The sequence below is a fragment of the Pomacea canaliculata genome, linkage group LG6 (assembly GCF_003073045.1).
Source record: "Pomacea canaliculata isolate SZHN2017 linkage group LG6, ASM307304v1, whole genome shotgun sequence".
In the NCBI taxonomy this organism is placed as follows: Eukaryota; Metazoa; Mollusca; class Gastropoda; order Architaenioglossa; family Ampullariidae; genus Pomacea; species Pomacea canaliculata.
In genome coordinates, this window is record NC_037595.1 from 21,855,601 (window position 1) to 21,883,467 (window position 27,867).

The following is a 27,867-nucleotide window of genomic DNA, read 5'->3' on the forward strand; positions in this document are numbered from 1 at the left end:
TCAGATCTACTTTGTTGCCATGAAAAGTCCTATCAAGAAGACGTATCTCTAACCTGTTCTATAAGGCTGCTCTTTTTGAAGTTACAGAATTAAAAAAAAAAAACAGAAAAGAAAAATTACACACACACAAACTACTGCGTAACTACATAAAGGGAAGCAAGTCCTACCTGAGATGTTCGCATTCTGAGTTGTCTCCCATGGTAGCAATGCGTGCAAAGTTACTTTAAAAGATATATTAGAAACTGGCTGTTTAACAAAGAAGCGAGCGTTTACCACAGCTTCACTGGCTTTCTACACTACACCTGTTCACAGAAGCAATAAGCACGTTTTATTCGACTACAGCAAACGATTTAATGGTATTTTGTGTGTGTTGAGTTAAAAGACTTGGAAACCACAGCGCGCTGTCTGCTCGACTTCTTGGAACTTAATAACAACTGGACATCAGTGAGTACAACAACTGTACAGCGCTTTGTATTATTAGCAGCTTGACAACTAATCATCTCACCGGCATGTCCGACTGTAAAGATATTGGTTTAAGTGATTGGGGTTATGTCGGCATTGCCATTAGAGCGGCCTTGATGCCGGAAGTCGTGAAAGATAGCTTGGCATAATTTTTCTACATATTTTATGTGAATATGTCTTTCTTTAAACACTGGGCCATGAGTCAGACTGAGACAATCATTTCTGGTAATATGATAAAACTTGTAGTACCCCGCACCATAGAAAAAAATCCAGAGTTACAAGAAGGAAAAATTCCACTGACCAAGTTCTATGCCCGTTTCATAGGTTCGGGCCAGGGTACACCAGACCCTTCTGTATCCTTTTCTCATCAAGATATTATATATAAATATACTGTATTGTGGGAGTGTGAAATTATTTCAACGTATAGAAACTACAAAATGCTCGACCCCCCTGTGCACAATGGACCCTACCCAAGTCTCTCTTCTATTCAATGCACCCAACCGACCTATGACCTACTACCGTTACTTCTACGTCCTGACCAACGACTAACATTATGATTTGAAAGCAAAGGTCTCTAACACTTCCTAGCCTCTTGCTTCACTGTATCGTAGGGACGACTGTAAACCAGCGTGTGTCTCAGCTGTGAAACTCTCCTCCGAACATTCAGCGGACTGTCCGTGTAGCCTGGAGACTAACACATGGTGTGTTCGCAGAAGTGGTCGAGCGTGACATGGCCGCCCCTGCCTGAGGAGAAGCCGCCTCGATTATCCGGTGAGTAAAACATTCTGATAATGTATTTAGGCCTTGACTCAACAAGACGTTTTCATTCTACCTAAAGGCACATACAAGGCCTAACCTAAATGCAACAAATTAACACACACAGACAGAGCATTCAATAAAAAAAAAGAAGGAAGTAAAACATTCAGATGTCCACAAAGATGATCTCACTTTATAAAGACATAAAAGAACTAAAACTTTAGAAGCAGTATGTTATAATAATGTATTGTCATAAAAAAAGTAATAAGTAAAAAATATTTTAAATCTTACAACCTAAAAATTTTGTTCTGTACTAAGTTATTGTCAATACATATATACAGTTAAAAATATAAATTTATCAATATTTCTATAGTATCAGAATGTTTCAGATGTATACATTAATTTAGTGGACTATTTACATTTAAATATTACAATTCAGTATTCACTGTTAATTGAAATATGATTGAAGAAATGTCGTTTTCAGTAATACATTGTACTTGCCTATTCACATACTGCCATTACAAAATCCACTTTCTGTTGGTTTAATGAATCTGCAGTTGGTTCCTTTATGAAATCTTATCTTGTCATGTGAATATAACTGTCATGCATGAACACCAAAATAATGACAATTTTTTAAATGGAAAGCAATATTTCCTCATAAGTCATGAAAAGTAATCATCGAGTATTAATATATCCAACTGTCTTTGAAAAAGAAGACTGTGTGGTATTTTAGCTTTAACCTGTATAACTGTATATTTAAGTACTGTTTAAGAAAATATCAAGAGTAGGTAAAAGATTTAAGATGTAATTAATATATTGTTACATTGTAATATTGCAGGTTTTTGATAGAGCCAGAGGGTCTGAGTCTCAGAAAAGGAGCTGAGGACGTGTGCAGTTTCACTCAGATAGTACTTTAACAATTCAAAAAGAAAAAAATGAATGTAATGTTAGAAGAGGAAGCTATGTCTGCCATAAACAATCCAGTCCAGGTCTCATGTATACACAGCATAAAGACTGAACCGAGGTCTGTAGCTGATCTACAAGACCTAAATGATAAAGTAATGCTTAAGACAGAAACCACATTTTGTTCTGATACAAATATGACATATAGCTCATCAGCGAGCTCATCAATGAACTGTGTACAGCTTAAAAACATTTCTGGTCCAACTTACATAAAACTTGAGTTTGCTAAGAATATTCCTCAATCAAACTGGAAACATGAGGATGATGTAAAACTGGAGCTAAGCTCTCAAGATACCATTGGTTGTATTAAAACTGAGCAAGTTCCTGGTGAAGAACTTTGTCCCTTAAAAGCCGAGTATACTGCACACATTGAGCAGTCAGACTGCAGTCATGAGAATGCTGTGAAGATGGAGTGCTACTGTCAAGATGTCACCTGTTCAATTAAGACTGAGCAGGATTTTGTGCAGTGTGCAAAGACAGAAGAGCAGCTTGTATCTAAGCAAGAAGAACAAGATCATACTCACATGGTGAAGACTGAGACAGGATGGCCTGGTCAGCATGCAATGTGGCAGAATAACATTGGTGGGAATTGTCAAGAAATGAGTGTTGGTAGATGCATAACTCCTGAGGTGACAGATATTGTGAGAGAAAATCAACAACATCAGACACTTGCGACTGTTACTGAAGTCACCATTGATTCCGCAACAGGAAGCAGAAGTGATGCCGAGCCTTATCAGTGCCAAGTGTGTTTAAGTTCTTTCAGTTTTTCAACCCTTCTCATGAAGCACATGAAAATGCACTCTGATTTTGAAGCTTACAATTGTACTCCATGTAGCGTTGTGTTAGAAAGAATAGATACTTTAAAACAGCACAAGGAAACTAACAGTAATAAAAGATCTGACCACTGTGATGAGAGACCTCACCAGTGTACTGTATGTCATGTAGCTTTCAAAAGATTAAGTTCTCTAAAAAAACACATGGTGACTCACAGTAATTTGAAACCATACCAGTGTACTTTATGTCATGTAGCTTTCAAAAGATTAGGTAACCTAAAAATGCACATGGTGAGTCACAGTGATGTGAGACCTCACCAGTGTTCTGTGTGTCATGTAGCCTTCAAAACACTAAGTGAACTGAAACAGCACAAAGTGATTCACAGTGACGTGAAACCTTTCGAGTGCAGTGTATGTCGGAAAATGTTCAAGCGGTCTTATGAGGTAAAGAAACATATGGTGACCCACAGTGATGAGAGACCCTACCAGTGTTCTGTCTGTCGTTTAGCCTTCAAAACACCTGGTACCCTACGAAAGCACAAAATGAATCACATTGAGGTGAGACCTCACCAGTGTTCTTTCTGTCATGTAGCCTTCAAAACACCTCTTGGCCTAAAAGAGCATATGATGGTGAATCACATTGAGGTGAGACCTCACCAGTGAAGTATATGTAATAATCCTTATAAGGGGTTAAGTGATTTAAAAGAACACATAGTGACCCACAGTGGTGAGTTACCTCACCAGTGTTCTTTCTGTTATGTAGCCTTCAAAACACCTCTTGGCCTAAAAAAGCACATGGTGAATCACAGTGAGGAGAGACCTCACCAGTGTACTGTATGTCCTTTAGCTTTCAAAAGATTATCTTACCTGAAACAGCACATGGTGAATCACAGTGATTTGAAACCTTACCAGTGCAGCGTATTTAAGAAATTTTGAAGTGGTTGTCCGAGTTAAAAAAGCTCATGCTTAGCCACTGTGATGTTACCTCATCAGTGCCATCAGTGTAGAGCTAGTTCCAAGCAGAGGGCAGTATTAAACACAGCATGATAATTAACAGGGATGGGAAATCTCATTAATGCAGTGTATGTGAACAACCACATGGTATGCTGTCGAGGAGAGACCGTATGAGTAATGTATGTAAAGCTTTTTCTTTAAAATGTTCCATGCCCATTTAAACAGTGCAGTGTTATATAAGGTAGTCTTTTAATGACACATACTGACATTAAGACATACTCTCTCATGCATGAAGTGTGTAGAGGTACTATTTGCTTTATTTCCGTTAAGATGATCAAATAATTTGAAAGAGCCCTTTAAATCCCCTTTTTCCCAAATGCAGTTTGTTTCTTTGGACATTTTGTCAGTGCCCTTATTTTTCTATTCTTTGTATTAATCTATGATCTCTGAGAGGTGATTTGTCTACCAGAGAGATAGCTTGTCTTTTCAAAGAACATGATGATGATGATGATGATGATGTCGATTTGTAATGCGCAGGTATCCATTCCGAAGAATGCTCATTGCGCATTGAAATGTACAGATATTGATGAGTATCTTTGTGTTCAGTGTGTAAAACTGTGCTTTAGCTCCCAACCCAAAGATGTCATTTCCTTTTGAAAACCATGAAAATCCAAGATAGACTGCACAGTACTTTAGTTAGTTTTTTGTATGCTACGTTATCTCTGATAATTGCAAATAACTGAACAATGAGTTTACTTGTTTGAATTGTAGTCTTGATGGATTCTTGTTGATGTTAATAACAAAAGGGATAAATAAATGAACTGAATATCCAGTGTGAATTCTACTTTGTGAATTCTACTTCTTGTTTAATTAAGACATCAAGATTCTATGCATGATACTGAGACAGATGAGTGGGCGTTTTTTTAAATGTTTTCTCTCGTTCGAGGGAATACACTTGTTAAGCAAACATAAGTTCTTACACAATTAACAACTAAATAAGTGGCTTTTTATGATTTTCTTTTTACATTGAATTCTGAGGCATCTTGGGTGAGTTGTAGGAAAACGATTAGAGAAGTTACATAGAGACGAAACCACTTGTAGTATGTCTGTTTTACAGTAGGAGTAGAATGCGTGTTTGAAGAAACGTTTGCGCGCGCGTGTGCGCGTGTGTGTGAAACTAGTTTTCTGAAAATATTTATCCTATGATAAAATGAACTGCTTCTCATCTGTTGTGTGTGTGGCTTACTGTGTAAGTGAACAAATGCGACTAAATTAAGCAGCGGTCAGAAAAACGATGAAAGTTTTGTTCCCCTTAGGTAGCCGTCGGGTGCCGAACAGTCGAATTCTTTTAACCTCTCAGTTGGTGGTAACTGTTATCCCCGGGTGATCCACGTTAGCTCTCCGCATTCGGAATGACCAGATGTGCAGAATACTGAGGCAGACGTCACGTAGCATGGACATGACGGGCTGAGAGACAGGCTGTCATAGACACATGGCTGACACGTGACAGTCAGGACATGCACTTGTGGATCACTTGAGCAGTTTACATATCGTCAACATATTTCACGACAACTTCATGCGTGAGACCCTCCACAACCTTTACACTTCCATGTCCATGGGCGGAAGGCGATTAACAGACGACACTTAGCAGACGACATCCACCTGACAGCACGCACCGACAGACAACTGCAAGACTTTACCAACAGACTGACAGACAGCTCAAACATACGTGGAATGGAGACCAGCTGTGATGATATTTTATGACAGTGATGACAATATTTATCTAAGCAACAGTACAAACTATGAAAAGTCACAGAAACATAAAATTAAAAAATAATAATAACCGACGACTTTACTCAAATAATACACAAGCGTACGGAAACACGTGTGCACAGACTATTAATAATATTTGTAGAAAGTAACATTACTTAGACATCGTCATCTCTTGACAATACGAAAACAAAAATTATGCAAAGGACGGCAATTACAAGTAAAGTAATTTTGTGGAGAGAAAGTATTAATTTTTTCGTCTTCAAGTTGCAAATGTTTAATTTCGTTGGTATGAAAAAATGTAAACATATTCTTTCGAGTTCCGCGTAATTTACTTGAAATTGTCCATACCTCCCATAAAATATTTTCTCCGTGCTCAATGATGTATGTAGGAGGGATGAACGTTAAAATTAATTAAATGAGAAAAAATAGTTCACGCATTCCTAAAGCTTATTACCATTTACTAAATAATCATTTATTTATAATATTCATCATCATCATAATTGTGAGATGACTGATAACTATTATTATTAAAGTTTTATTTACAGTAAAAGCACATTTAAATGTTTACGAACACTCTAAAAATAGCCAACAGATTGCAGACGAAATTCAAAATATATTGTGAATGAAAGTAAAATAGATGAGCGAGAAAATAAAGAATTTATTGACATACAAACTTCTATTTATTTCGTGCATGCTTTACAATCTTTAAACAGATAAATTTGGGTTAATTTGTAAGTAAGTTAATCGCTAGATTTTCTTTGTTCGGATTGTTTTGTTATTTTTGTTTGTTAGAAATGGAAGGTAAATATTTTCTTTATTTTATTCGCTACAAATAAAAGGAGAAATGTAGTGCCTACAGTTAACTATCTTGTATATGATATGGCAGACATTGTCTTGTGACATAACTTGAGGATGATCAGTTGCAGTTCACATCTCGTCTCAGCTACTCACAGTACCGAGGAGGGTGGTTTTTACTCTCTTTAGTTTCATCATCATTGTCCTCCTCAGGCAATGCTAAATGTCTCGAAGACCGATCGGTCTGATATCCACTAAAGCAGACGTAAAACTCTCTTGTTACCAGTGCAATGAGAAGTGTTCAGCCATCAGTTCTCACGTGTTCTTGAGGCTTACTCTATAGGTGCTAACGGCTTTTACAGTTTACGAATTGACCCGCGTTTATAGCATTTATTATGATTGCACTAAACCCTTTTAACCGCCGATCTTATTTCACAAGCTGACAGACCAAACAGACATTTCCAATTTCTATTTCCGTTTGTTACCGCCATTAATGACTGCCTTGGTGACATCACCCGGCCTAACGACAGGGACTACACAGTATGATGTCACAGAAGTGGACATTCACACGTTGATAAATGTGGTGATGGAGGTCGTCCTTCCATCACTGATGTGTCTTATAGGTATCCCAGCAAATGTCATCAACTGTCTGGTGTTCTGGAGTCAGAGTCTACGCGATCGAATGAACCTCTGTCTCTTCACACTGGCACTAGTAGACTGTATCTACCTGATTGGCATCTTCATGATTAATCCGCTGACTTATTTTATTGAGTGGAGAAACGAGTGGATCTTCACGATTTTTTACAAACAGGCGTTTATTTCTGTGACAGGCATTACCTATGGTCTTCGATTAACATCCTCTTTCATCACCATGGTGATTGCAGTGGAACGGTGTGTCTGTGTAATGTTTCCTCTTCGAGCTTCAACACTGATAAGCACGCGCACCATGGGTACACTGATTGCTTTGACTTCTCTAGGTCTTCAACTGAGTTATGTGACTTTCCCCCTGTCATATTACGGTGATGTGATTAGTGTTTATGGAACCAAAAATACAGTGGTTTTACAGACTCAGTTTTATAAAGACAATACACAGTTTGTTGTGATTTTCACAAACAATTTGTTGGGATTTGCTTTTCCTATCACCATATTTATAATTGTTGCGCTGGCAACGGGTGTGACTGTAATTAAACTGAAAAGCGCCTACAGGTGGCGCCAGAAGTCGAGTTCTGTTGACAGCGACAGTTACCGGAGTGAGAGGGCGCTAACAGTGATGTTAGTCATAGCGGCCTGCGTCTACATCGGAACCATGCTGCCATTTGTTTCTCTCGAAGTGTTTGTCTTGGGCTGGTACGATCTCGTTTCCTCTATGTATCAGAGCTTTTTGTTTCTTACTTTGGTTGGTCTTGTAAACATTTTTTCGGGAATCAATTGTTGCGTTCCTTGTTTTATATATTACTCTCGCTCTTCTCGTTTCAGGAAACATTTTCAAAACATCTTTAGTCTTCCTAATAAAAAAATATAACCCCAGCAACTTCAATTACATCTTATTGTTAAAGGTTACTGTTGCTGTGGAGATATATGTATAATTTACTCAATCTACATATTGTTAGTATAAGTATAGAGTGTGTAACTGTGAATCGAAGGATTTAAAAAGCTACGAAAGATAATAAGTTTTCATACTGTTGTATGAGATGGTTAATCATTCAATTGGCATAAATTGTATAAACAACACCTTATCACAAAGATGGTAGAGTGTCTTCTTGATCTTTGACTACTCCCTTCAAAGAACTCTAATGCGGCAAGTCTTTACATCATAAAGTTGAATAACAGATTTTTTTGATGATATTTACAGAAGTGTACCTGTGATATCACACAGTGTGGCATCGGTTCGAGAGTAAAAGATTTCTGGGGCGAAAGCAGCTCGTACTAACCTTGATGTATACAGTGGTGCTACTTGTTCTATAGTAGAATAGTTACTATAGTAGAATGTAGGTGTCTGCGGCTATGCTATAAACAAGCTACTTTAGCCATTTTGCTTTCTGTTTCCAGTACTCACACGGAGTTAATTGCTTTCTCAAGTTCAGTAAACTATTAGTGTTTGAGGCCCATTATTATTTTCCAGGACCCATTACTCTTACAAAAACTGCAAATATATTTGTAGATAACCACGCGCTATAAATAAAAGGTTAATTTCAAAAGTCCGCCACATGCAGCCCTGGGATATAGTCAGTCCTACCCGCCGTCAGTAACTACGACACAAGCCAAGGTAAGGTACTGGAGGTAAGACACCGAGCGAGATACACAGTCACAGTGTGAGTACATTTGTTGTTTGATTACAATGCATTAATATGTACTATAGCAGTTTAGAAGTTTGTGACCTGTGGCTCCGCTGGGGGTGATTAGGAAGAAGAAGAAGGAGAATAGCAGTTTAGAATGATCAGCGAGCTCTGTATGTGTCTGTCTCTTATTAAAGTAAAGCAAAGTTAATATACTATTCATTAATGCAAATAATCTTTTACCCTTATGATGGAGGAACCTCCAGAAGGAGCAAAATGCCGATCCACATTAGCTAGAAAACAGCAGTAAGGGGCCTTTAGTAAAGAAGATAAGGATCTAACGGTTTTAAACGTCAATAAAGGGGATTTTTCGCCCTGCTAACTGTTTGTCTATAAGTGGTCATCATATTTGTTTAATGACAGTAAGTGGAACTGGTTGTTGTTGATTTTGATGGAAACTGCTTCCACTTCGCGGTGAGTTTACACTGTAGAGGATGGGGATTTTTTATGGGTCTGGTTATGGGAGGTGTGGGTGTAGGGAGGCGTGTTATGGCCATCCTCCTCTCTGGTGAGGAAACAGAGATGTTTAGGTAGGTGAAAAGGTAGGTTTATGTAGGTTTATGTAGGAGGGAAAGACAAGACAATAGTAAGATCATAAAGTTATCTTTATTTGAAATTTCATAGCCTTCTGTTTGTGTCCTAACCATTACATTAACTAAGATGTTGATAACTGGTTAATTAATTTAGTTAATTATAAAAAGTACGATATTTACATCAGTTATTGTGAACATATTTTCGGTTGTCGTTGTAGATTTGAACACTGAATGCTGAACATAGAGAACAGTATTTGAGACCACGTGCCTTTCAACACTGGTGTAAATAAGTGCATTTTTATTTAATTTTTTCTAGTATAAAGACAGTTAATATCAGATACATATTACCGTTCACAAACATCTTCCATGCCATGATACTGACGCTGACTATGACAGTCTGTCGGAGTGTGAGTATGTGCTTTATAAATTTTGCAGTTAATATTATTAAATATATAAAAATCTCTAAAATCCTTTATAAACATGGTATATGTGTGTGTATTTTTTTATTCATTTTGCATTTAGTATCCTGGTCATGTCAGGCAGGTAGCAGAAGCCCTGGGGTCACACTGTTTTCCTGTGACCGAACCATCACTGGGTCATAATCCACCCATGACCAGTAGTGTTTATGATCAAAGCCCGTGTGTGACCTTTGACCTCTCACTTTCGCAGTAGGATGTTGCATTGGAAACTTTGAATGACACATTAAAGCTCATTTGTTAGTTTAATGTGTTAGTGTAGGACTGTGAAAGGGATCTACGAAATAAAGTAAATAGCTTTTACCTGTCACTAAAGGTAATTTTTTTTTTTATCTAACGCTTTATAACTAATTCAGTTAGTCTAAGACGACAGATCTTTACTCCATTATATTAGACTAAAGTTACCAGTCAAAACACGAACCTACTGTTTCTAAACTGAGGACTTGTGTGTTCACTGCAATTTGAGAAGCAAACATTAATCTCACTTTTTATAGCATAATATACTATCACATCCTTCATAACATAACATTGATATCTACAAATATAAATAAAAGCTGTATGTAACAAAGAAGAAGTCAGATATTCTTTCACTCTTATTTACATCTCATCTGAGTAACTCTACGCAAAGACTGACACGCATTCGGCCACAGCTTTAACAAAAAAAAAAGTCTAGTTTAAGGACAAGCAAATTTAACACATTTTTTATCAAGCTTGTTTGCAGGAAAGTCCTAAAATGTACTGCACAATAATAATCATGGTAAAATCTTCTTCTGATGTGCTAATCATTATAATGGTTTAATTGTCTCACTTGTAAAGGAGTATCTACACTGCCTGTATGGAAGCAATTCATGTGTTCTCCATCATTGACTGCATCGAGTGGAAGGTCTGACATTCACGTTTTTGTGTTCAAGCCGCACTCACTCATATTTATGTTGTCTGTTGTATTGACAGATATGTCAATGTGGAAGGCTAACACCAATATATTAAATGCCAGCACACAGTTATTTTCAGACTCTTAGCAACAAGACCAGTCGTTACATGTGAGCTACTGTGCTGAGTCTTATGATGTGGTCTGTTGTACAGAAATAAAAACAACCTGTACCTTTGTGTGATTCGTGACAGACAAATTGATGTCGAGCAACTCATCTTTTATCGTCCGGGGTGAGAGAAGAAAGTGTGTGCCCAGTGTCACCACAATAATAAACACACTCAACACTGTCGTGTGTTTCACGCGCTATACTCTTACGACAGTTGATGGTTGCGACTAAGGTAAAGCGTACACAAGTGTACAGGGTGAGTTCAGGGCCGTGTTTTGCCCACGCGAGGTCGAAGGCATAGGGTATGTGGGGGACCCTAGCTAGATGCTTTGTCTGACTGCCCCTAAGCACGGCCCTTCGTGATGTACACACCTGTTCAACTTTCTCTTTCTGAATGCCCTTGTCCCTTTCCGCTCCTCTTATTTCTCCATCCCGAATATTATCAGATCTACTTTGTTGCCATGAAAAGTGCTATCGATAAGACGTATCTTTCGCCTGTTCTATAAGGCTGCTCTTTTTGAAGTTACAGAATTAAAAAAAAAAAACCCACACACAAACTGCTGCATAACTACTTAAAGGGAAGCAAGTCCTACGTGAGATGTTCGCATTCTGAGTTGTCTCCCATGGTAGCGATGTGTGCGAAGTTTTAAAAGATGTATTAGAAACTGGCTGTTTAACAAAGAAGCGAGCGTTTACCACAACTTCACTGGCTTTATACACTACACCTGTTCACAGAAGCAATAAGCACATTTTATTCGACTGTAGCAAACGATTTAATGGTATTTTGTGTGTGTTGAGTTAAAAGACTTGGAAACCACAGCGCTGTCTGCTCGACTTCTTGGAACTTAATGACAACTGGACACCAGTGAGTACAACAACTGTACAGCGCTTTGTATTATTAGCAGCTTGACAACTAATCATCTCACCGGCATGTCCGACAACAAAGATGAGTTTAAGTGATTGGGGTTATGTTGCCATTGCCATTAGAGCGGCCTCGATTCCAGAAGTCGTGAAAGATATAGCTTGGCATAATTTTTCGACATATTTTATGTCTCTCTTTACCCAATGAGCCATGTGTCAGACCGAGAGAATCATTTCTGGTAATATGACTTAAAGAATAAAACTTGTAGTACCCCGCACCATAGAAAAAAAATCCACAGAGTTAAACGAGAGAAAAATTTCACTGACAAAGTTCTCTGCCCCTTTCTTAGCCTCGGGCCAGACCTTTCTGTACCCTATTCTCGTCAGGATATCATATATAAATATACTGTGTTGTGGGAGAGAGAAATTATTTCAACACGTATACGTATATATCTATCTATATATTGTTAGTATGAGCTCTGTCTGGAATTCCCCTTGTTAGCAGCACTCAACTGTATGCCAAACTACAAAATGCTCCACTCCCCTGTGCACAATGGACCCTACCCAAGCCTCTCTCTCTTCTGTTCAATGCACCCAACCGACCTATGACCTACTGCCGTTACTTCTACGTTCTGACCAACGACTGACATGATTTGAAAGCAAATGGTCTCTAACAGTTCCTAGCCTCTTGCTTCACTGTATCGTAGGGACGACTGTAAACCAACTTGTGTCTCAGCTGTGAAACTCTCCGCCGAACATTCAGCGGACTGTCCGTGTAGCCTGGAGAATAACACATGGTGTGTTCGCAGAAGTGGTCGAGCGTGACATGGCCGCCCCTGCCTGAGGAGAAGCCGCCTCGATTATCCGGTGAGTAAAACAGTCTGATAATGTATTTAGGCCTTGACTCAACAAGACCTTTTCATTCTACCTAAACGCACATATAAGGCCTAACCTAAATGCAACAAATTAACACACACACAGAGCATTCAATAAAAAAAAAAAAGGAAGTAAAACATTCAGATGCCCACAAAGATGATCTCACTTTATAAAGACATAAAAAAACTAAAACTTTAGTAGCAGTATGTTATAATAATGTATTGTCATAAAAATGTAATAAGTAAAAAATATTTTAAATCTTACAACCTAAAAATTGTGTTTTGTACTAAGTTATTTTCAATATACATATACAGGCAAAAATATAAATTTATCAATATTTCTATAGTATCAAAATGTTTCAGATGTATACATTAATTAAGTGGACTATTTACATTTAAACACTACTATTCAGTATCCACTGTTAATTGAAATATGAATGAAGAAATGTCATTTTCAGGTGGTACATTGTACTTGCCTATTCACATACTGCCATTACAAAATTCACTTTCTGTTGTTTAATGAATCTGCAGTTGGTTCCTTTATGAAATCTTATCTTGTCATCTGAATATAACTGTCATGTCTGAAAACCAAAATAATGACAATTTTTTTAATGGAAAGCAATATTTCCTGATAAGTCATGAAAAGTAATCATGCAGTATTAATAAAGTTTTCAGTATCCAACTGTATTTGAAAAAGAAGACTGTGTGGTATTTTGACTTTAACATATGCAACTGTATATTTAAGTACTGTATAAGAAAATATCAAGAGTAGGTAAAAGATTTAAGATGTAATTAATATATTGTTACATTGTAATATTGCAGGTTTTTGGTAAATAACCTTGGGCTGAGTCTCAGAAGATTAAGGAGCTGAGGACGTGTGCAGTTTCACTCAGACAGTTCTTTAACAATTCAACAAGAAAAAATGAATGTAATGTTAGAAGAGGAAGCTATGTCTGCCATAAACAATCCAGTCCAGGTCTCATGTATACACAGCATAAAGACTGAACCGAGGTCTATAGCTGATCTACAAGACCTAAATGATAAGGTAATGCTTAAGACAGAAACCACATTTTGTTCTGATACAAATATGACATATTGCTCATCAACAAGCTGTGTACAGCTTAAAAACATTTCTTGTCCAACTTGTATAAAACCTGAGCTTGCTAAGAATATTCCTCAATCAAACTGGAAACTTGAGGATGCTGTAATACTGGAGCTAAACTTTCAAGATACCATTGGTTGTATTAAAACTGAGCAAGTTCCTGGTGAAGAACTTTGTCCCATAAAAGCCGAGTATACTGCACACATTGAGCAGTCAGACTGCAGTCATGAGAATGCTGTGAAAGTGGAGTGCCACTGTCAAGATGTCACCTGTTCAATTAAGACTGAACAGGATTTTGTGCAGTGTGCAAAGACAGAAGAGCAGCTTGTATCTAAGCAAGAAGAACAAGATCATACTCACATGGTGAAGACTGAGACAGGTTGGCCTGGTCAGCATGCAATGTGGCAGAAGAACATTGATGGGAATTGTCAAGAATTGAGCTTTGCTATATGCAGAACTCCTGATGTGACAGATATTATGAGAGAAAATCAACAACATCAGACACATGCGACTGTTACTAAAGTCAGCATTGATTCCGCAACAGGAACCAGAAGTATTGCCGAGTCTTATCAGTGCAAAGTGTGTTTATGTTGTTTCAGTTTTTCAACGCTGCTCATGAAGCATATGAAAATGCACTCTGATTTTGAAGCTTACAATTGTACTCCATGTAGCGTTGTGTTAGAAAGAATAGATACTTTAAAACAGCACAAGGAAGCTAACAGTAATAAGAGATCTGACCATTGTGATGAGAGATATCACCAGTGTACTGTATGTCATGTAGCTTTCAAAAGATTAGGTCCTCTAAAACAGCACATGGTGACTCACAGTAATTTGAAACCTTACCAGTGTACTTTATGTCATGTAGCTTTCAAAAGATTAGGTAACCTAAAACGGCACATGGTGACCCACAGTGATGAGAAACCTCACCAGTGTTCTGTGTGTCATGTAGCCTTCAAAACACCTCTTGGTCTAAAACGGCATAATGTGATTCACAGTAACGTGAGACCTTTCAAGTGCAGTGTATGTAGGAAAATGTTCAAGCGGCCTTATGAGGTAAAGAAACATATGGTGACCCACAGTGATGAGAGACCCTACCAGTGTTCTGTCTGTCGTTTAGCCTTCAAAACACCTCTATGCCTGAAACAGCACAAAGTGACTCACAGTGATAAGAGACCTTACCATTGTTCGGTCTGTGTTTTAGCCTTCAAAACACCTGCTGGCCTAAAACAGCACAAAGTGACTCACAGTAAGGTGAGACCTCACCAGTGAAGTATATGTAATAATGCTTGTAAGTGGATAAGTGATTTAAAAGAACACATAGTGACCCACAGTGGTGAGTTACTTCACCAGTGTTCTTTCTGTCATGTAGCCTTCAAAACACCTTTTGGTCTAAAACGGCATAATGTGACTCACAGTGAGGAGACACCTCACCAGTGTACTGTATGTCCTTTAGCTTTCAAAAGATTATCTTTCCTGAAACAGCACATGGTGAATCACAGTGATTTGAAACCTTACCAGTGCAGCGTATTTAAGAAATTTTGTAGGTGGTTGTCCAAGTTAAAAAGGCATATGCTTAGCCACACTGATGTTACCTCATCAATGCCATCAGTGTAGTGCTAGTTCCATGCAGAGGGCAGTATTAAACAGCATGATAATTAACAGGGATGGGAAATCTCATTAATGCAGTGTATGTAAACAACCACATGGTATGCTGTCGAGGAGAGACCGTATGAGTAATGTATGTAAAGCTTTTTTTTTTTTTAATGTTCCATGCCCATTTAAAACAGTGCAGTGTTATATAAGGAAGTCTGTTAATGACACATACTGACATTAAGACATACTCTCTTATGAATAAAGTGTGTAGAGGTGCTATTTGCCTTATTTCCGTTAAGAGGATCAAATAATTTGAAAGAGCCATTTAAATCACCTTGTTCCCAGTGCAGTTCGTTTCTTTGGACATTTTGTCAGTTCCCTTATTTTTCTATTCTTTGTATTAATCTTGATCTCTGAGAGGTGATTTGTCTACCAGAGAAATAGCTTGTCTTTTGAAAGAACATGTACAGATATTGATGAGTATCTTTGTGTTCAGTGTGTAAAACTGTGCTTTAGCTCCTAACCCAAAGATGTCATTTCCTTTTGAAAACCATGAAAATCCAAGATAGACTGCACAGTACTTTAGTTTGTTGTATGCTACGTTATGTCTGATAATTGCAAATAAATGAACAATGAGTTTACTTGTTTGAATTGTAGTCTTGATGGATTCTTGTTGATGTTAATAACAAAAAGGGTAAAAGAATAAACTGAATATCCAGTGTGAATTCTACTTCTTGTTTGATTAAGACATCAAGATTCTATGCATGATACTGACACAGATGAGTGGGCGTTTTTATAAATGTTTTCGCCCGTTCGAGGGAATACACTTGTTAAGCAAACATAAGTTCTTACACAATTAACAACTAAATAAGTGGCTTTTTATGATTTTCTTTTTACATTGAATTCTGAGGCATCTTGGGTGAGTTGTAGGAAAACGATTAGAGAAGTTACATAGAGACGAAACCACTTGTAGTATGTCTGTTTTACAGTAGGAGTAGAATGCGTGTTTGAAGAAACGTTTGCGAGAAGAAAGAGAAAGAAGGTGAGAGAAGAAAGTGTGTGCGCAGTGTGACAGGGGAGATGCCTGCTTGTCCAGTGTCACCACAATAATAAACACACTCAACACTGTCGTGTGTTTCACGCTCTATACTCCCACGACTGTTGATGGTTGCGACTAAGGGGAAGCGTACACAAGTGTACAGGGTGGGGTCAGGCCCGTGTTTTGCCCACGCGAGGTCGAAGGCATAGGGTATGTGAGGGACCCTAGCCAGATGCATTGTCTGCCTACCCCACTAAGCACGGCCCTTCGTGATGTACACACCTGTTCAACTTTTTCTTTCTGAATGCCCTTGTCCCTTTCCGCTCCTCTTATTTCTCCCATCCCGATATTATCAGATCTGCTTTGTTGCCATGAAAAGTCTATCGAGAAAGACGTATCTCTAACCTGTTCTATAAGGCTGCTCTTTTTGAAGTTACAGAATTAAAACACACACACACACACTAAAACAGCAACGAACTCAGCTGAGTCCAGTTTGCGGTTAAGTCGGCCATAAGTTCGCTAGAGCTACTGAAAGGGAAGCAAGTCCTACGTGAGATGTTCGCATTCTGAGTGGCCTCCCATGGTAGAACTGTGTGCAAAGTTACTTTAAAGGATGTACATGTACATGTATTAGAAACTGGCTGTTTAACAAAGAAGCGAGCGTTTACCACAGCTTCACTGGCTTTATACACTACACCTGTTCACAGAAGCAATAAGCACATTTTATTCGACTACAGCAAACGATTTAATGGTATTTTGTGTGTGTTGAGTTAAAAGAGTTGGAAACCACAGCGCGCTGTCTGCTCGACTTCTTGGAACTTAATAACAACTGGATACCAGTGAGTACAACAACTGTACAGCGCTTTGTATTATTAGCAGCTTAACAACTAATCATCTCGCCGGCATGTCCGACTGTAAAGATATTGGTTTAAGTGATTGGGGTTATGTCGGCATTGCCATTAGAGCGGCCTCGATGCCGGAAGTCTTGAAAGATATAGCATGGCATAATTTTTTCTTTCTTTATCCAATGAGCCATGAGTCAGACCGAGACAATCATTTCTGGTAATATGAACTTAAAGGATAAAACTTGTAGTACACCGCACCATAGAAAAAATCCACAGAGTTAGAAGGAAAAATTCCACTGACCAAGTTCTATGCTCCTTTCATAGGTTCGGGGGAGGGTACACCAGACCCTTCTCTATCCCTTTCTCGTCAAGATATTATATATAAATATGCTGTATTGTGGGAGAGAGAAATTATTTCAACACATATACGTATACATCTATGTATGTATTGTTAGTATGAGCTCTCTCTGGAATTGCCCTTGTTAGCAGTACTCAACTGTATGCCAAACTACAAAATGCTCGACCCCCCTGTGCACAATGGACCCTACCCAAGCCTCTCTCTCTCTTCTGTTCAATGCACCCAACCGACCTATGACCTACTGCCGTTACTTCTACGTTCTGACCAACGACTGACATTATGATTTGAAAGCAAAGGGTCTCTAACACTTCCTAGCCTCTTGTTTCACTGTATCGTAGGGACGACTGTAAACCAGCGTGTGTCTCAGCTGTGAAACTCTCCTCCGAACATTCAGCGGACTGTCCGTGTAGCCTGGAGAATAACACATGGTGTGTTCGCAGAAGTGGTCGAGACTGTCATGGCCGCCCCTGCCTGAGGAGAAGCCGCCTCGATTATCCGGTGAGTAAAACATTCTGATAATGTATTTAGGCCTTGACTCAACAAGACCTTTTCATTCTACCTAAACGCACATATAAGGCCTAACCTAAATGCAACAAATTAACACACACACAAAACATTCAATTAAAAAAAAAAAAAAAAGAAGGAAGTAAAACATTCAGATGCCCACAAAGATGATCTCACTTTATAAAGACTTTAAAAAACTAAAACTTTAGTAGCAGTATGTTATAATAATGTATTGTCATAAAAATGTAATAAGTAAAAAATATTTTAAATCTTACAACCTAAAAATTGTGTTTTGTACTAAGTTATTTTCAATATACATATACAGGCAAAAATATAAATTTATCAATATTTCTATAGTATCAGAATGTTTCAGATATATACATTAATTAAGTGGACTATTTACATTTAAACACTACTATTCAGTATCCACTGTTAATTGAAATATGAATGAAGAAATGTCATTTTCAGGTGATACATTGTACTTGCCTATTCACATACTGCCATTACAAAATTCACTTTCTGTTGTTTAATGAATCTGCAGTTGGTTCCTTTATGAAATCTTATCTTGTCATCTGAATATAACTGTCATGTCTGAAAACCAAAATAATGACAATTTTTTTAATGGAAAGCAATATTTCCTGATAAGTCATGAAAAGTAATCATGCAGTATTAATAAAGTTTTCAGTATCCAACTGTATTTGAAAAAGAAGACTGTGTGGTATTTTGACTTTAACATATGCAACTGTATATTTAAGTACTGTATAAGAAAATATCAAGAGTAGGTAAAAGATTTAAGATGTAATTAATATATTGTTACATTGTAATATTGCAGGTTTTTGGTAAAGAACCTTGGGCTGAGTCTCAGAAGATTAAGGAGCTGAGGACGTGTGCAGTTTCACTCAGATAGTACTTTAACAATTCAAAAAGAAAAAATGAATGTAATGTTAGAAGAGGAAGCTATGTCTGCCATAAACAATCCAGTCCAGGTCTCATGTATACACAGCATAAAGACTGAACCGAAGTCTGTAGCTGATCTACAAGACCTAAATGATAAAGTAATGCTTAAGACAGAAACCACATTTTGTTCTGATACAAATATGACATATAGCTCATCAGCGAGCTGTGTACAGCTTAAAAACATTTCTGGTCCAACTTATATAAAACCTGAGCTTGCTAAGAACATTCCTCAATCAAACTGGAAACTTGAGGATGCTGTAATACTGGAGCTAAACTTTCAAGATACCATTGGTTGTATTAAAACTGAGCAAGTTCCTGGTGAAGAACTTCATCCCATAAAATCTGAACGTGGTGCACACATTGAGCAGTCAGACTGCAGTCATGAGAATGCTGTGAAAGTGGAGTGCCACTGTCAAGATGTCACCTGTTCAATTAAGACTGAACAGGATTTTGTGCAGTGTGCAAAGACAGAAGAGCAGCTTGTATCTAAGCAAGAAGAACAAGATCATACTCACATGGTGAAGACTGAGACAGGTTGGCCTGGTCAGCATGCAATGTGGCAGAAGAACATTGATGGGAATTGTCAAGAAATGAGTGTTGCTATATGCAGAACTCCTGAGGTGACAGATATTATGAGAGAAAATCAACAACATCAGACACATGCGACTGTTACTAAAGTCAGTATTGATTCCGCAACAGGAAGCAGAAGTGTTGACGAGCCTTATCAGTGCCAAGTGTGTTTATGTTGTTTCAGTTTTTCAACCCTGCTCATGAAGCATATGAAAATGCACTCTGATTTTGAAGCTTACAATTGTACTCCATGTAGCGTTGTGTTAGAAAGAATAGATACTTTAAAACAGCACAAGGAAGCTAACAGTAATAAGAGATCTGACCATTGTGATGAGAGATATCACCAGTGTACTGTATGTCATGTAGCTTTCAAAAGAATAGGTCCTCTAAAAAAGCACATGGTGATTCACAGTGATTTGAAACCTTACCAGTGTACTTTATGTCATGTAGCTTTCAAAAGATCAGGTACCCTAAAAACACACATGATGACCCACAGTGATGAGAAACCTCACCAGTGTTCTGTCTGTCATGTAGCCTTCAAAACACCTCTTGGACTAAAACGGCATAATGTGATTCACAGTGACGTGAGACCTTTCGAGTGCAGTGTATGTAGGAAAATGTTCAAGCGGCCTTATGAGGTAAAGAAACATATGGTGACCCACAGTGATAAGAGACCTTACCAGTGTTCTGTCTGTGGTTTTTCCTTCAAAACACCTCTATGCCTGAAACAGCACAAAGTGACTCACAGTGTTAAGAGACCTTACCATTGTTCGGTCTGTGTTTTAGCCTTCAAAACACCTGTTGGCCTAAAACAGCACAAAGTGACTCACAGTGATGAGAGACCTTACCAGTGTTCGGTCTGTCATGTAGCCTTAAAAACACGTGCTGGCCTAAAATACCACAAAGTGGCTCACAGTAAAGTGAGACCTCACCAGTGAAGTATATGTAATAATGCTTCTAAGTGGATAAGTGATTTAAAAGAACACATAGTGACCCACAGTGGTGAGTTACCTCACCAGTGTTCTTTTTGTCATGTAGCCTTCAAAACACCTTTTGGTCTAAAACGGCATAATGTGACTCGCAGTAAGGAGAGACCTCACCAGTGTACTGTATGTCCTTTAGCTTTCAAAAGATTATCTTACCTGAAACAGCACATGGTGAATCACAGTGATGTGAAACCTTACCAGTGCAGCGTATTTAAGAAATTTTGTAGGTGGTTGTCCGAGTTAAAAAAGCACATGCTTAGCCACAGTGATGTTACCTCATCAGTGCCATCAGTGTAGAGCTAGTTCTAAGCAGAGGGCAGTATTAAACACAACATGATAATTAACAGGGATGGGAAATCTCATTAATGCAGTGTATGTGAACAACCACATGGTATGCTGTCGAGGAGAGACCGTATGAGTAATGTATGTAAAGCTTTTTTTTTTTAATGTTACATGCCCATTTAAAAGAGTGGAATGTTATATAAGGAAGTCTGTTAATGACATACTCTCTTATGAATAAAGTGTGTAGAGGTGCTATTTGCCTTATTTCCGTTAAGAGGATCAAATAATTTGAAAGAGCCATTTAAATCACCTTTTTCCCAGTGCAGTTTGTTTCTTTGGACATTTTGTCAGTGCCCTTATTTTTCTATTCTTTGTATTAATCTATGATCTCTGAGAGGTGATTTGTCTACCAGAGAAATAGCTTGTCTTTTCAAAGAACATGTACAGATATTGATGAGTATCTTTGTGTTCAGTGTGTAAAACTGTGCTTTAGCTCCCAACCCAAAGATGTCATTTCCTTTTGAAAACCATGAAAATCCAAGATAGACTGCACAGTACTTTAGTTAGTTTGTTGTATGCTACTTTATCTCTGATAATTGCAAATAACTGAACAATGAGTTTACTTGTTTGAATTGTTGTCTTGATGGATTCTTGTTGATGTTAATAACAAAAAGGGTAAAAGAATAAACTGAATATCCAATGTGAATTCTACTTCTTGTTTGATTAAGACATCAAGATTCTATGCATGATACTGAGACAGATGAGTGGGCGTTTTTTTAAATGTTTTCGCCCGTTGAAGGAATACACTTGTAAAGCAAACATAAGTTCTTACACAATTAACAACTAAATAAGTGGCTTTTTATGATTTTCTTTTTACATTGAATTCTGAGGCATCTTGGGTGAGTTGTAGGAAAACGATTAGAGAAGTTACATAGAGACGAAACCATTTGTGGTATGTCTGTTTTACAGTAGGAGTAGAATGCGTGTTTGAAGAAACGTTTGCGAGAAGAAAGAGAAAGAAGGTGAGAGAAGAAAGTGTGTGCACAGTGTGACAGGGGAGATGCCTGCTTGCCCAGTGTCACCACAATAATAAACACACTCAACACTGTCGTGTGTTTCACGCTCTATACTCCAACGACTGTTGATGGTTGCGACTAAGGGGAAGCGTACACAAGTGTACAGGGTGGGGTCAGGCCCGTGTTTTGCCCACGCGAGGTCGAAGGCATAGGGCTGATAGGGTATGTGAGGGACCCTAGCCAGATGCATTGTCTGCCTACCTCACTAAGCACGGCCCTTCGTGATGTACACACCTGTTCAACTTTTTCTTTCTGAATGCCCTTGTCCCTTTCCGCTCCTCTTATTTCTCCCATCCCGAATATTATCAGATCTGCTTTGTTGCCATGAAAAGTCCTATCGAGAAGACGTATCTCTAACCTGTTCTATAAGGCTGCTCTTTTTGAAGTTACAGAATTAAAACACACACACACACACACTAAAACAGCAACCAACTCAGCTGAGTCCAGTTTGCGGTTAAGTCGGCCATAAGTTCGCTAGAGCTACTGAAAGGGAAGCAAGTCCTACGTGAGATGTTCGCATTCTGAGTGGCCTCCCATGGTAGACCTGTGTGCAAAGTTACTTTAAAGGATGTACATGTACATGTATTAGAAACTGGCTGTTTAACAAAGAAGCGAGCGTTTACCACAGCTTCACTGGCTTTATACACTACACCTGTTCACAGAAGCAATAAGCACATTTTATTCGACTACAGCAAACGATTTAATGGTATTTTGTGTGTGTTGAGTTAAAAGACTTGGAAACCACAGCGCGCTGTCTGCTCGACTTCTTGGAACTTAATAACAACTGGACATCAGTGAGTACAACAACTGTACAGCGCTTTGTATTATTAGCAGCTTGACAACTAATCATCTCAGCGGCATGTCCGACTGTAAAGATATTGGTTTAAGTGATTGGGGTTATGTCGGCATTGCCATTAGAGCGGCCTTGATGCCGGAAGTCGTGAAAGATAGCTTGGCATAATTTTTCTAAATATTTTTATACATGTCATTCTTTACCCAGTGGGACAAGATAAAACTTGTAGTACCCCACAAAATAGAAAAAATTCACAGAGTTAAAAGAAGGAAAAATTCCACTGACCAAGTTCTGTGCCCCCTTCATAGGTTCGGGCCAGGGTACACCAGCCTTCTGTATCTTTTTCTCGTATGGATATTATTTATAAATATACTCTATTGGGGGAGAGTGAAATTATTTAGACACATATACGTATACATCTATGTATGTATTGTTAGCATGAGCTCTCTCTGGAATTGCCCTTGTTAGCAGCACTCAACTCTATGCCAAACTACAAAATGCTCGACCCCCCCTGTGCACAATGGACCCTACCCAAGCCTCTCTCTCTCTTCTGTTCAATGCACCCAACCGACCTATGACCTACTGCCGTTACTTCTACATTCTGACCAACGACTGACATTATGATTTGAAAGCAAAGGGTCTCTAACAGTTCCTAGCCTCTTGTTTCACTGTATCGTAGGGACGACTGTAAACCAGCGTGTGTCTCAGCTGTGAAACTCTCCTCCGAACATTCAGCGGACTGTCCGTGTAACCTGGAGAATAACACATGGTGTGTTCGCAGAAGTGGTCGAGCGTGACATGGCCGCCCCTGCCTGAGAAGCCGCCTCGATTATCCGGTGAGTAAAACATTCTGATAATTGACTCAACAAGACGTTTTCATTTTACTTAAACGCACATACAAGGCCTAACCTAAACGCAACAAATTAACACACACACACACAGCATTCAATAAAAAAAAAAAAAAAAAGAAAGATGTAAAACATACAGATGTCCACAAACATGATCTCACTTTATAAAGTCTTAAAAAAAACCAAAATGTTAGAAGCAGTATGTTATAATAATGTATTGTCATAAAAAAGTAATTAGTAAAAAATATTTTAAATATTACAACCTAAAAATTGTTCTGTACTAGATTATTATCAATATATATATACACTGGCAAAAATATAAATTTATCATTATTTCAGAATGTTTTCAGATGTATACATTAAGTGGGCTATTTACATTTAAATACTACAATTCAGTATCCACTGTTAAGTGAAATATGAATGAAGAAATGTCATTTTTAGGTGATACATTGTACTTATACCTATTCACATTCTGCCATTACAAAATTCACTTTCTGTTGTTTCATTAATCTGCTGTTGGTTTCTTTCTGAAATCTTATCTTGTCATCTGATGATAGCTGTCATGCCTGAACACCAAAATAATGACAATTTTTTTTAATGGAAAGCAATATTTCCTGATAAGTCATGAAAAGTAATCATGTAGTATTAATAAAGTTTTTAGTATCCATCTGTCTTTGAAAAAGAAGACAGTGTGGTATTTGGACTTTGACTTATGCAACTGTATATTTAAGTACTGTATAAGGAAATATCAAGAGTAGGTAAAAGATTTAATATGTAATTAATATATTGTTACATTGTAATATTGCAGGTTTTTGTTAAAGCACCTTGGGCTGAGTCTCAGAAGATTAAGGAGCTGAGGACCTGTGTAGTTTCACTGAGATAGTACTTTAACAATTCAAAAAGAAAAAATGAATGTAATGTTAGAAGAGGAAGCTATGTCTGCCATAAACAATCCAGTCCAGGTCTCATGTATACACAGCATAAAGACTGAACCGAGGTCTGTAGCTGATCTACAAGACCTAAATGATAAAGTAATGCTTAAGACAGAAAGCACATTTTGTTCTGATACAAATATGACATATTGCTCATCAACAAGCTGTGTACAGCTTAAAAACATTTCTGGTCCAACTTACATAAAATCTGAGTTTGCTAAGAATATTCCTCAATCAAACTGGAAACTTGAGGATGCTGTAATACTGGAGCTAAACTTTCAAGATACCATTGGTTGTATTAAAACTGAGCAAGTTCCTGGTGAAGAACTTCATCCCATAAAATCTGAACGTGGTGCACACATTGAGCAGTCAGACTGCAGTCATGAGAATGCTGTGAAAGTGGAGTACCATTGTAAAGATGTTACCTGTTCAATTAAGTCTGAGCAGGATCTTGTGCAGTGTGCGAAGACAGAGGAGCAGCTAGTATTTAAGCAAGAAGAACAAGGTGATAGTCACATGGTGAAGACTGAGACAGGTTGGCCTGATCAGCATACAATGTGGAAGAATAACATTGATGAGATTTGTCAAGAAATAAGTGTTGCTAGATGCATAACTCCTGAGATGACAGATATTGTGAAAGGAAATCAACATGATCAGACACATGCGACTGTTACTGAAGTCACCAATGATTCAGCAACAGGAAACAGAAGTGATGCCGAACCTTATCAGTGTCGAGTGTGTTTATGTTTTTTCCGTTGTTCAACCCTTCTCCAGAAACACGTGATGACACACTCTGACTTTAAAGCTTACAATTGTACTCCATGTAGCGTTGTGTTAGAAAGGATAGATTCTTTTAAACAGCACGAGGAAACTAACAGTAATAAGAGATCTGACCACAGTGATGAGAGACCTCACCAGTGTAATGTATGTCATGTAGCTTTCAAAAGATATGATCCCCTGAAAAAACACATGGTGATTCACAGTGATTTGAAACCTTACCAGTGTACTGTATGTCATGTAGCTTTCAAAAGATCAGCGAACCTAAAACTGCACATGGTGATTCACAGTGATAAGAGACCTTACCAGTGTTCTGTCTGTCATGTAGCCTTCAAAAGATCTATTGACCTAAAACAGCACATGGTGACTCACAGTGATGAGAAACCTTACCGGTGTACTGTATGTCCTTTAGCTTTCAAAAGATTAGATATCCTAAAACAGCACATAATGACCCACAGTGTTGAGAGACCTCACCAGTGTTCTGTCTGTCATGTAGCCTTTAAAACACTTCCTTACCTAAAACAGCACATGTTGACCCATAGTAATGTTAGACCTCACCAGTGCAGTATATGTAATAGTGCTTTCAAGTTTTCAAATGATTTAAAAAAACACATGGTAATCCACAGTGATGAGAGACCTCACCAGTGTTCTGTCTGCGATGTAGCCTTCAAAACACCTCGTGCCCTAAAACTGCACATGGTGACTCACAGTGAGGAGAGACCTAACCAGTGTTCTGTCTGTCATTTTTCCTATAAAACTCCTCATTCCCTAAAACAGCACATGCTGACTCACCGTGATGTGAAACCTTACCAGTGCAGCATATGTAAGAAAACTTATAGGCGGTCATCTGAGTTAAAAAGGCACATACTTACCCACAGTGATGTTACGTCAACAGTGCCATTTGTGTAGAGCTAGTTCCAAGCAGAGGGCAGTATTAATGAAACACAACATGATAATTAACAGGGATGGGAAATCTCATTAATGCAGTGTATTTTAACAACCACGTGGTATGCTATTGATGAGAGACCTTATGAATAATGTATGTAAAGCTTTTTTTTTTGGACATTTTGTCAGTACCCTAATATTTGTGTACTTGTATTAATCCATGATGTAGGAGAGAGGTGATTTGTCTACTAGAGAAATAGCTTGTCTTTTCAAAGAACATGTACTGATATTGATGGGTATCTTTGTGTTCAGTGTGTAAAGCTCCCAACCCGTATACGGCGTAAAAAAACCAATCCCCCCCCTCCCTATAAATGCACATGATAATTCAATTTGTACCACACTTAGCACCTTTTTGGCAGATTTTTTTCCCTGCTTTGTATAAATCATCAAAGATGTCATGTCTTTTTGAAAGCCATGAAAATGCAAGATACACTGCACAGTACTTTAGTTAGTTTGTAACATGGTACGCTATCTCTGATAATTCAAGGGTTAATTGTTGCTGTTGTTGTCTTGATACAAATAATTTATGTGTGTGAGTAGGTGTGTAAGGGAGGTTACTTGTATATAAAAGCAGAAATGAGTGTATGATAATGGAGGCGTTACATATATGTATATCAGCAGATATAAGGCTATGTGTGTGGGTGAGGGTTTACACAGTTATACAAAAGCAGATATGTGTGTAAGGGGGGATTACATAGATATGTGGATATGAGTAGGTGTGTGTGTCGGGGCATTAGAGCATTATATATATATGCAAATATGAGTAGGTGTGTGTTTTAGGGGGGATGCTTATATATATGTGAGTATGTGCATGTGGCTTGTGTATATATATATAAGCATAAATGACTGTGTGTAATGGGAGAATTTGATATATATCTAAATATGTAGATATAAGTAAGAATGTATGGATATATATCTGTGTTTAGGTATGAATGAAAGAGAGGGGCACAAACATCCCCTCTAAAACTTTGTTCCTTGTTTATATAGTGTGATTTATATGATTACCCGTAGAGTGGTGCGATTACATAAAAGAAATGGAAGAAGGAAAGAACAAGTGAGGCCAAAAACTTTTCTTTTCATGGATTAACTGTTACAAACTGATCAGTAAATGTGTGTGTGTATGGGTGTGATTGAGCAAGATTGCATATAAGATATACAGTAATGCGTGTGAATATATGTATATTTTTAATATCTTCATTACCCTTTAAAGGGTAAAAAAAAAAAAATTAAGATTCTTGAATCATAAGCTTCAGAAACTGATGACACTTTGAAAAACATAAACTAAGTGCATGGATGAAGATGTAAGGAATGAACCAAGTAGTACTAGATTACACACAATATTTTTTCAAGAATTCTTAAAGTAAAAGGTTATAAAATCAAATCTTCACAAATACAAGCATGGTTTAAAAATGCCAAGTTCTGTTTTTGTCTGTCCATGAAAGGAACAGTTTGAACACTATTACCCATGTTAGTTATGAGATCATTGGCATCAAGCAGAGGAATTTTGGTTTTTGTTGCAATTAGTAACTTGTCAGGGAATTGGCATTTACTCAATAAATGAACATGTCGCTGCAGGAGAACTTGTTTTATGAAATTCAGGCAAAACTTATGCTATGCTAAAAGTGCAGAAGTAAAAATATATATACACACACACAAAATCCTTTTT

At 37.9% G+C, this 27,867-nt stretch overlaps 4 protein-coding genes and 1 long non-coding RNA gene across 7 annotated transcripts; 4 read left to right on the forward strand and 1 right to left on the reverse strand.

Annotated features, from left to right (window-relative positions):
* Window positions 1–330: 330 nt before the first annotated feature.
* LOC112566055 (zinc finger protein 679-like) lies at window positions 331–4,740 on the forward strand. Of its 2 annotated transcripts, XM_025241986.1 has the most exons (3): window positions 331–444; window positions 1,074–1,233; window positions 2,057–4,740. In XM_025241986.1, the coding sequence occupies exon 3, from the start codon at window positions 2,154–2,156 to the stop codon at window positions 3,615–3,617; it is 1,464 nt and encodes a 487-aa protein (XP_025097771.1). In that variant the 5' UTR covers window positions 331–444; window positions 1,074–1,233; window positions 2,057–2,153; the 3' UTR covers window positions 3,618–4,740. The 2 variants fall into 2 exon arrangements, with proteins under 2 accessions (XP_025097771.1, XP_025097772.1); XM_025241987.1 differs by lacking the exon at window positions 331–444 and having other exon boundaries at window positions 966–1,233.
* A 6,398-nt stretch (window positions 4,741–11,138) lies between these two features.
* Window positions 11,139–20,507, forward strand: LOC112566056 (zinc finger protein 124-like). Of its 2 annotated transcripts, XR_003099526.1 has the most exons (3): window positions 11,139–12,586; window positions 13,417–15,029; window positions 20,397–20,507. XR_003099526.1 is itself a non-coding variant. In XM_025241988.1 (2 exons), exon 2 carries the CDS (start codon window positions 13,517–13,519, stop codon window positions 14,963–14,965), a length of 1,449 nt encoding a protein of 482 aa, XP_025097773.1. In that variant the 5' UTR covers window positions 11,140–12,586; window positions 13,417–13,516; the 3' UTR covers window positions 14,966–15,930. The 2 variants fall into 2 exon arrangements, 1 of the variants encoding a protein (XP_025097773.1); XM_025241988.1 differs by lacking the exon at window positions 20,397–20,507 and having other exon boundaries at window positions 11,140–12,586; window positions 13,417–15,930.
* LOC112566054 (zinc finger protein 90-like) lies at window positions 16,919–21,536 on the forward strand. The gene is made up of 3 exons (XM_025241985.1): window positions 16,919–17,167; window positions 17,870–18,029; window positions 18,868–21,536. Exon 3 carries the CDS (start codon window positions 18,968–18,970, stop codon window positions 20,498–20,500), a length of 1,533 nt encoding a protein of 510 aa, XP_025097770.1. The 5' UTR covers window positions 16,919–17,167; window positions 17,870–18,029; window positions 18,868–18,967; the 3' UTR covers window positions 20,501–21,536.
* Window positions 18,519–20,126, reverse strand: LOC112566057. The gene is made up of 3 exons (XR_003099527.1): window positions 19,991–20,126; window positions 19,508–19,607; window positions 18,519–18,626 (listed from the first exon to the last, which is right to left on the reverse strand). It is a non-coding gene; the product is annotated as an uncharacterized LOC112566057 (long non-coding RNA).
* Window positions 21,537–21,674: 138 nt separating the features above from the next.
* LOC112566052 (zinc finger protein 883-like) lies at window positions 21,675–27,859 on the forward strand. The gene is made up of 3 exons (XM_025241982.1): window positions 21,675–22,700; window positions 23,379–23,535; window positions 24,356–27,859. The coding sequence occupies exon 3, from the start codon at window positions 24,456–24,458 to the stop codon at window positions 26,163–26,165; it is 1,710 nt and encodes a 569-aa protein (XP_025097767.1). The 5' UTR covers window positions 21,675–22,700; window positions 23,379–23,535; window positions 24,356–24,455; the 3' UTR covers window positions 26,166–27,859.
* The last annotated feature ends 8 nt before the right edge of the window (window positions 27,860–27,867 follow it).

Excerpts from the sequence above, each read along its gene's own strand:
- LOC112566055 (XM_025241986.1), top strand. The coding sequence starts at position 2,154 with ATGAATGTAATGTTAGAAGAGGAAGCTATGTCTGCCATAAACAATCCA.
- LOC112566056 (XM_025241988.1), top strand. The coding sequence starts at position 13,517 with ATGAATGTAATGTTAGAAGAGGAAGCTATGTCTGCCATAAACAATCCA.
- LOC112566054 (XM_025241985.1), top strand. The coding sequence starts at position 18,968 with ATGAATGTAATGTTAGAAGAGGAAGCTATGTCTGCCATAAACAATCCA.
- LOC112566052 (XM_025241982.1), top strand. The coding sequence starts at position 24,456 with ATGAATGTAATGTTAGAAGAGGAAGCTATGTCTGCCATAAACAATCCA.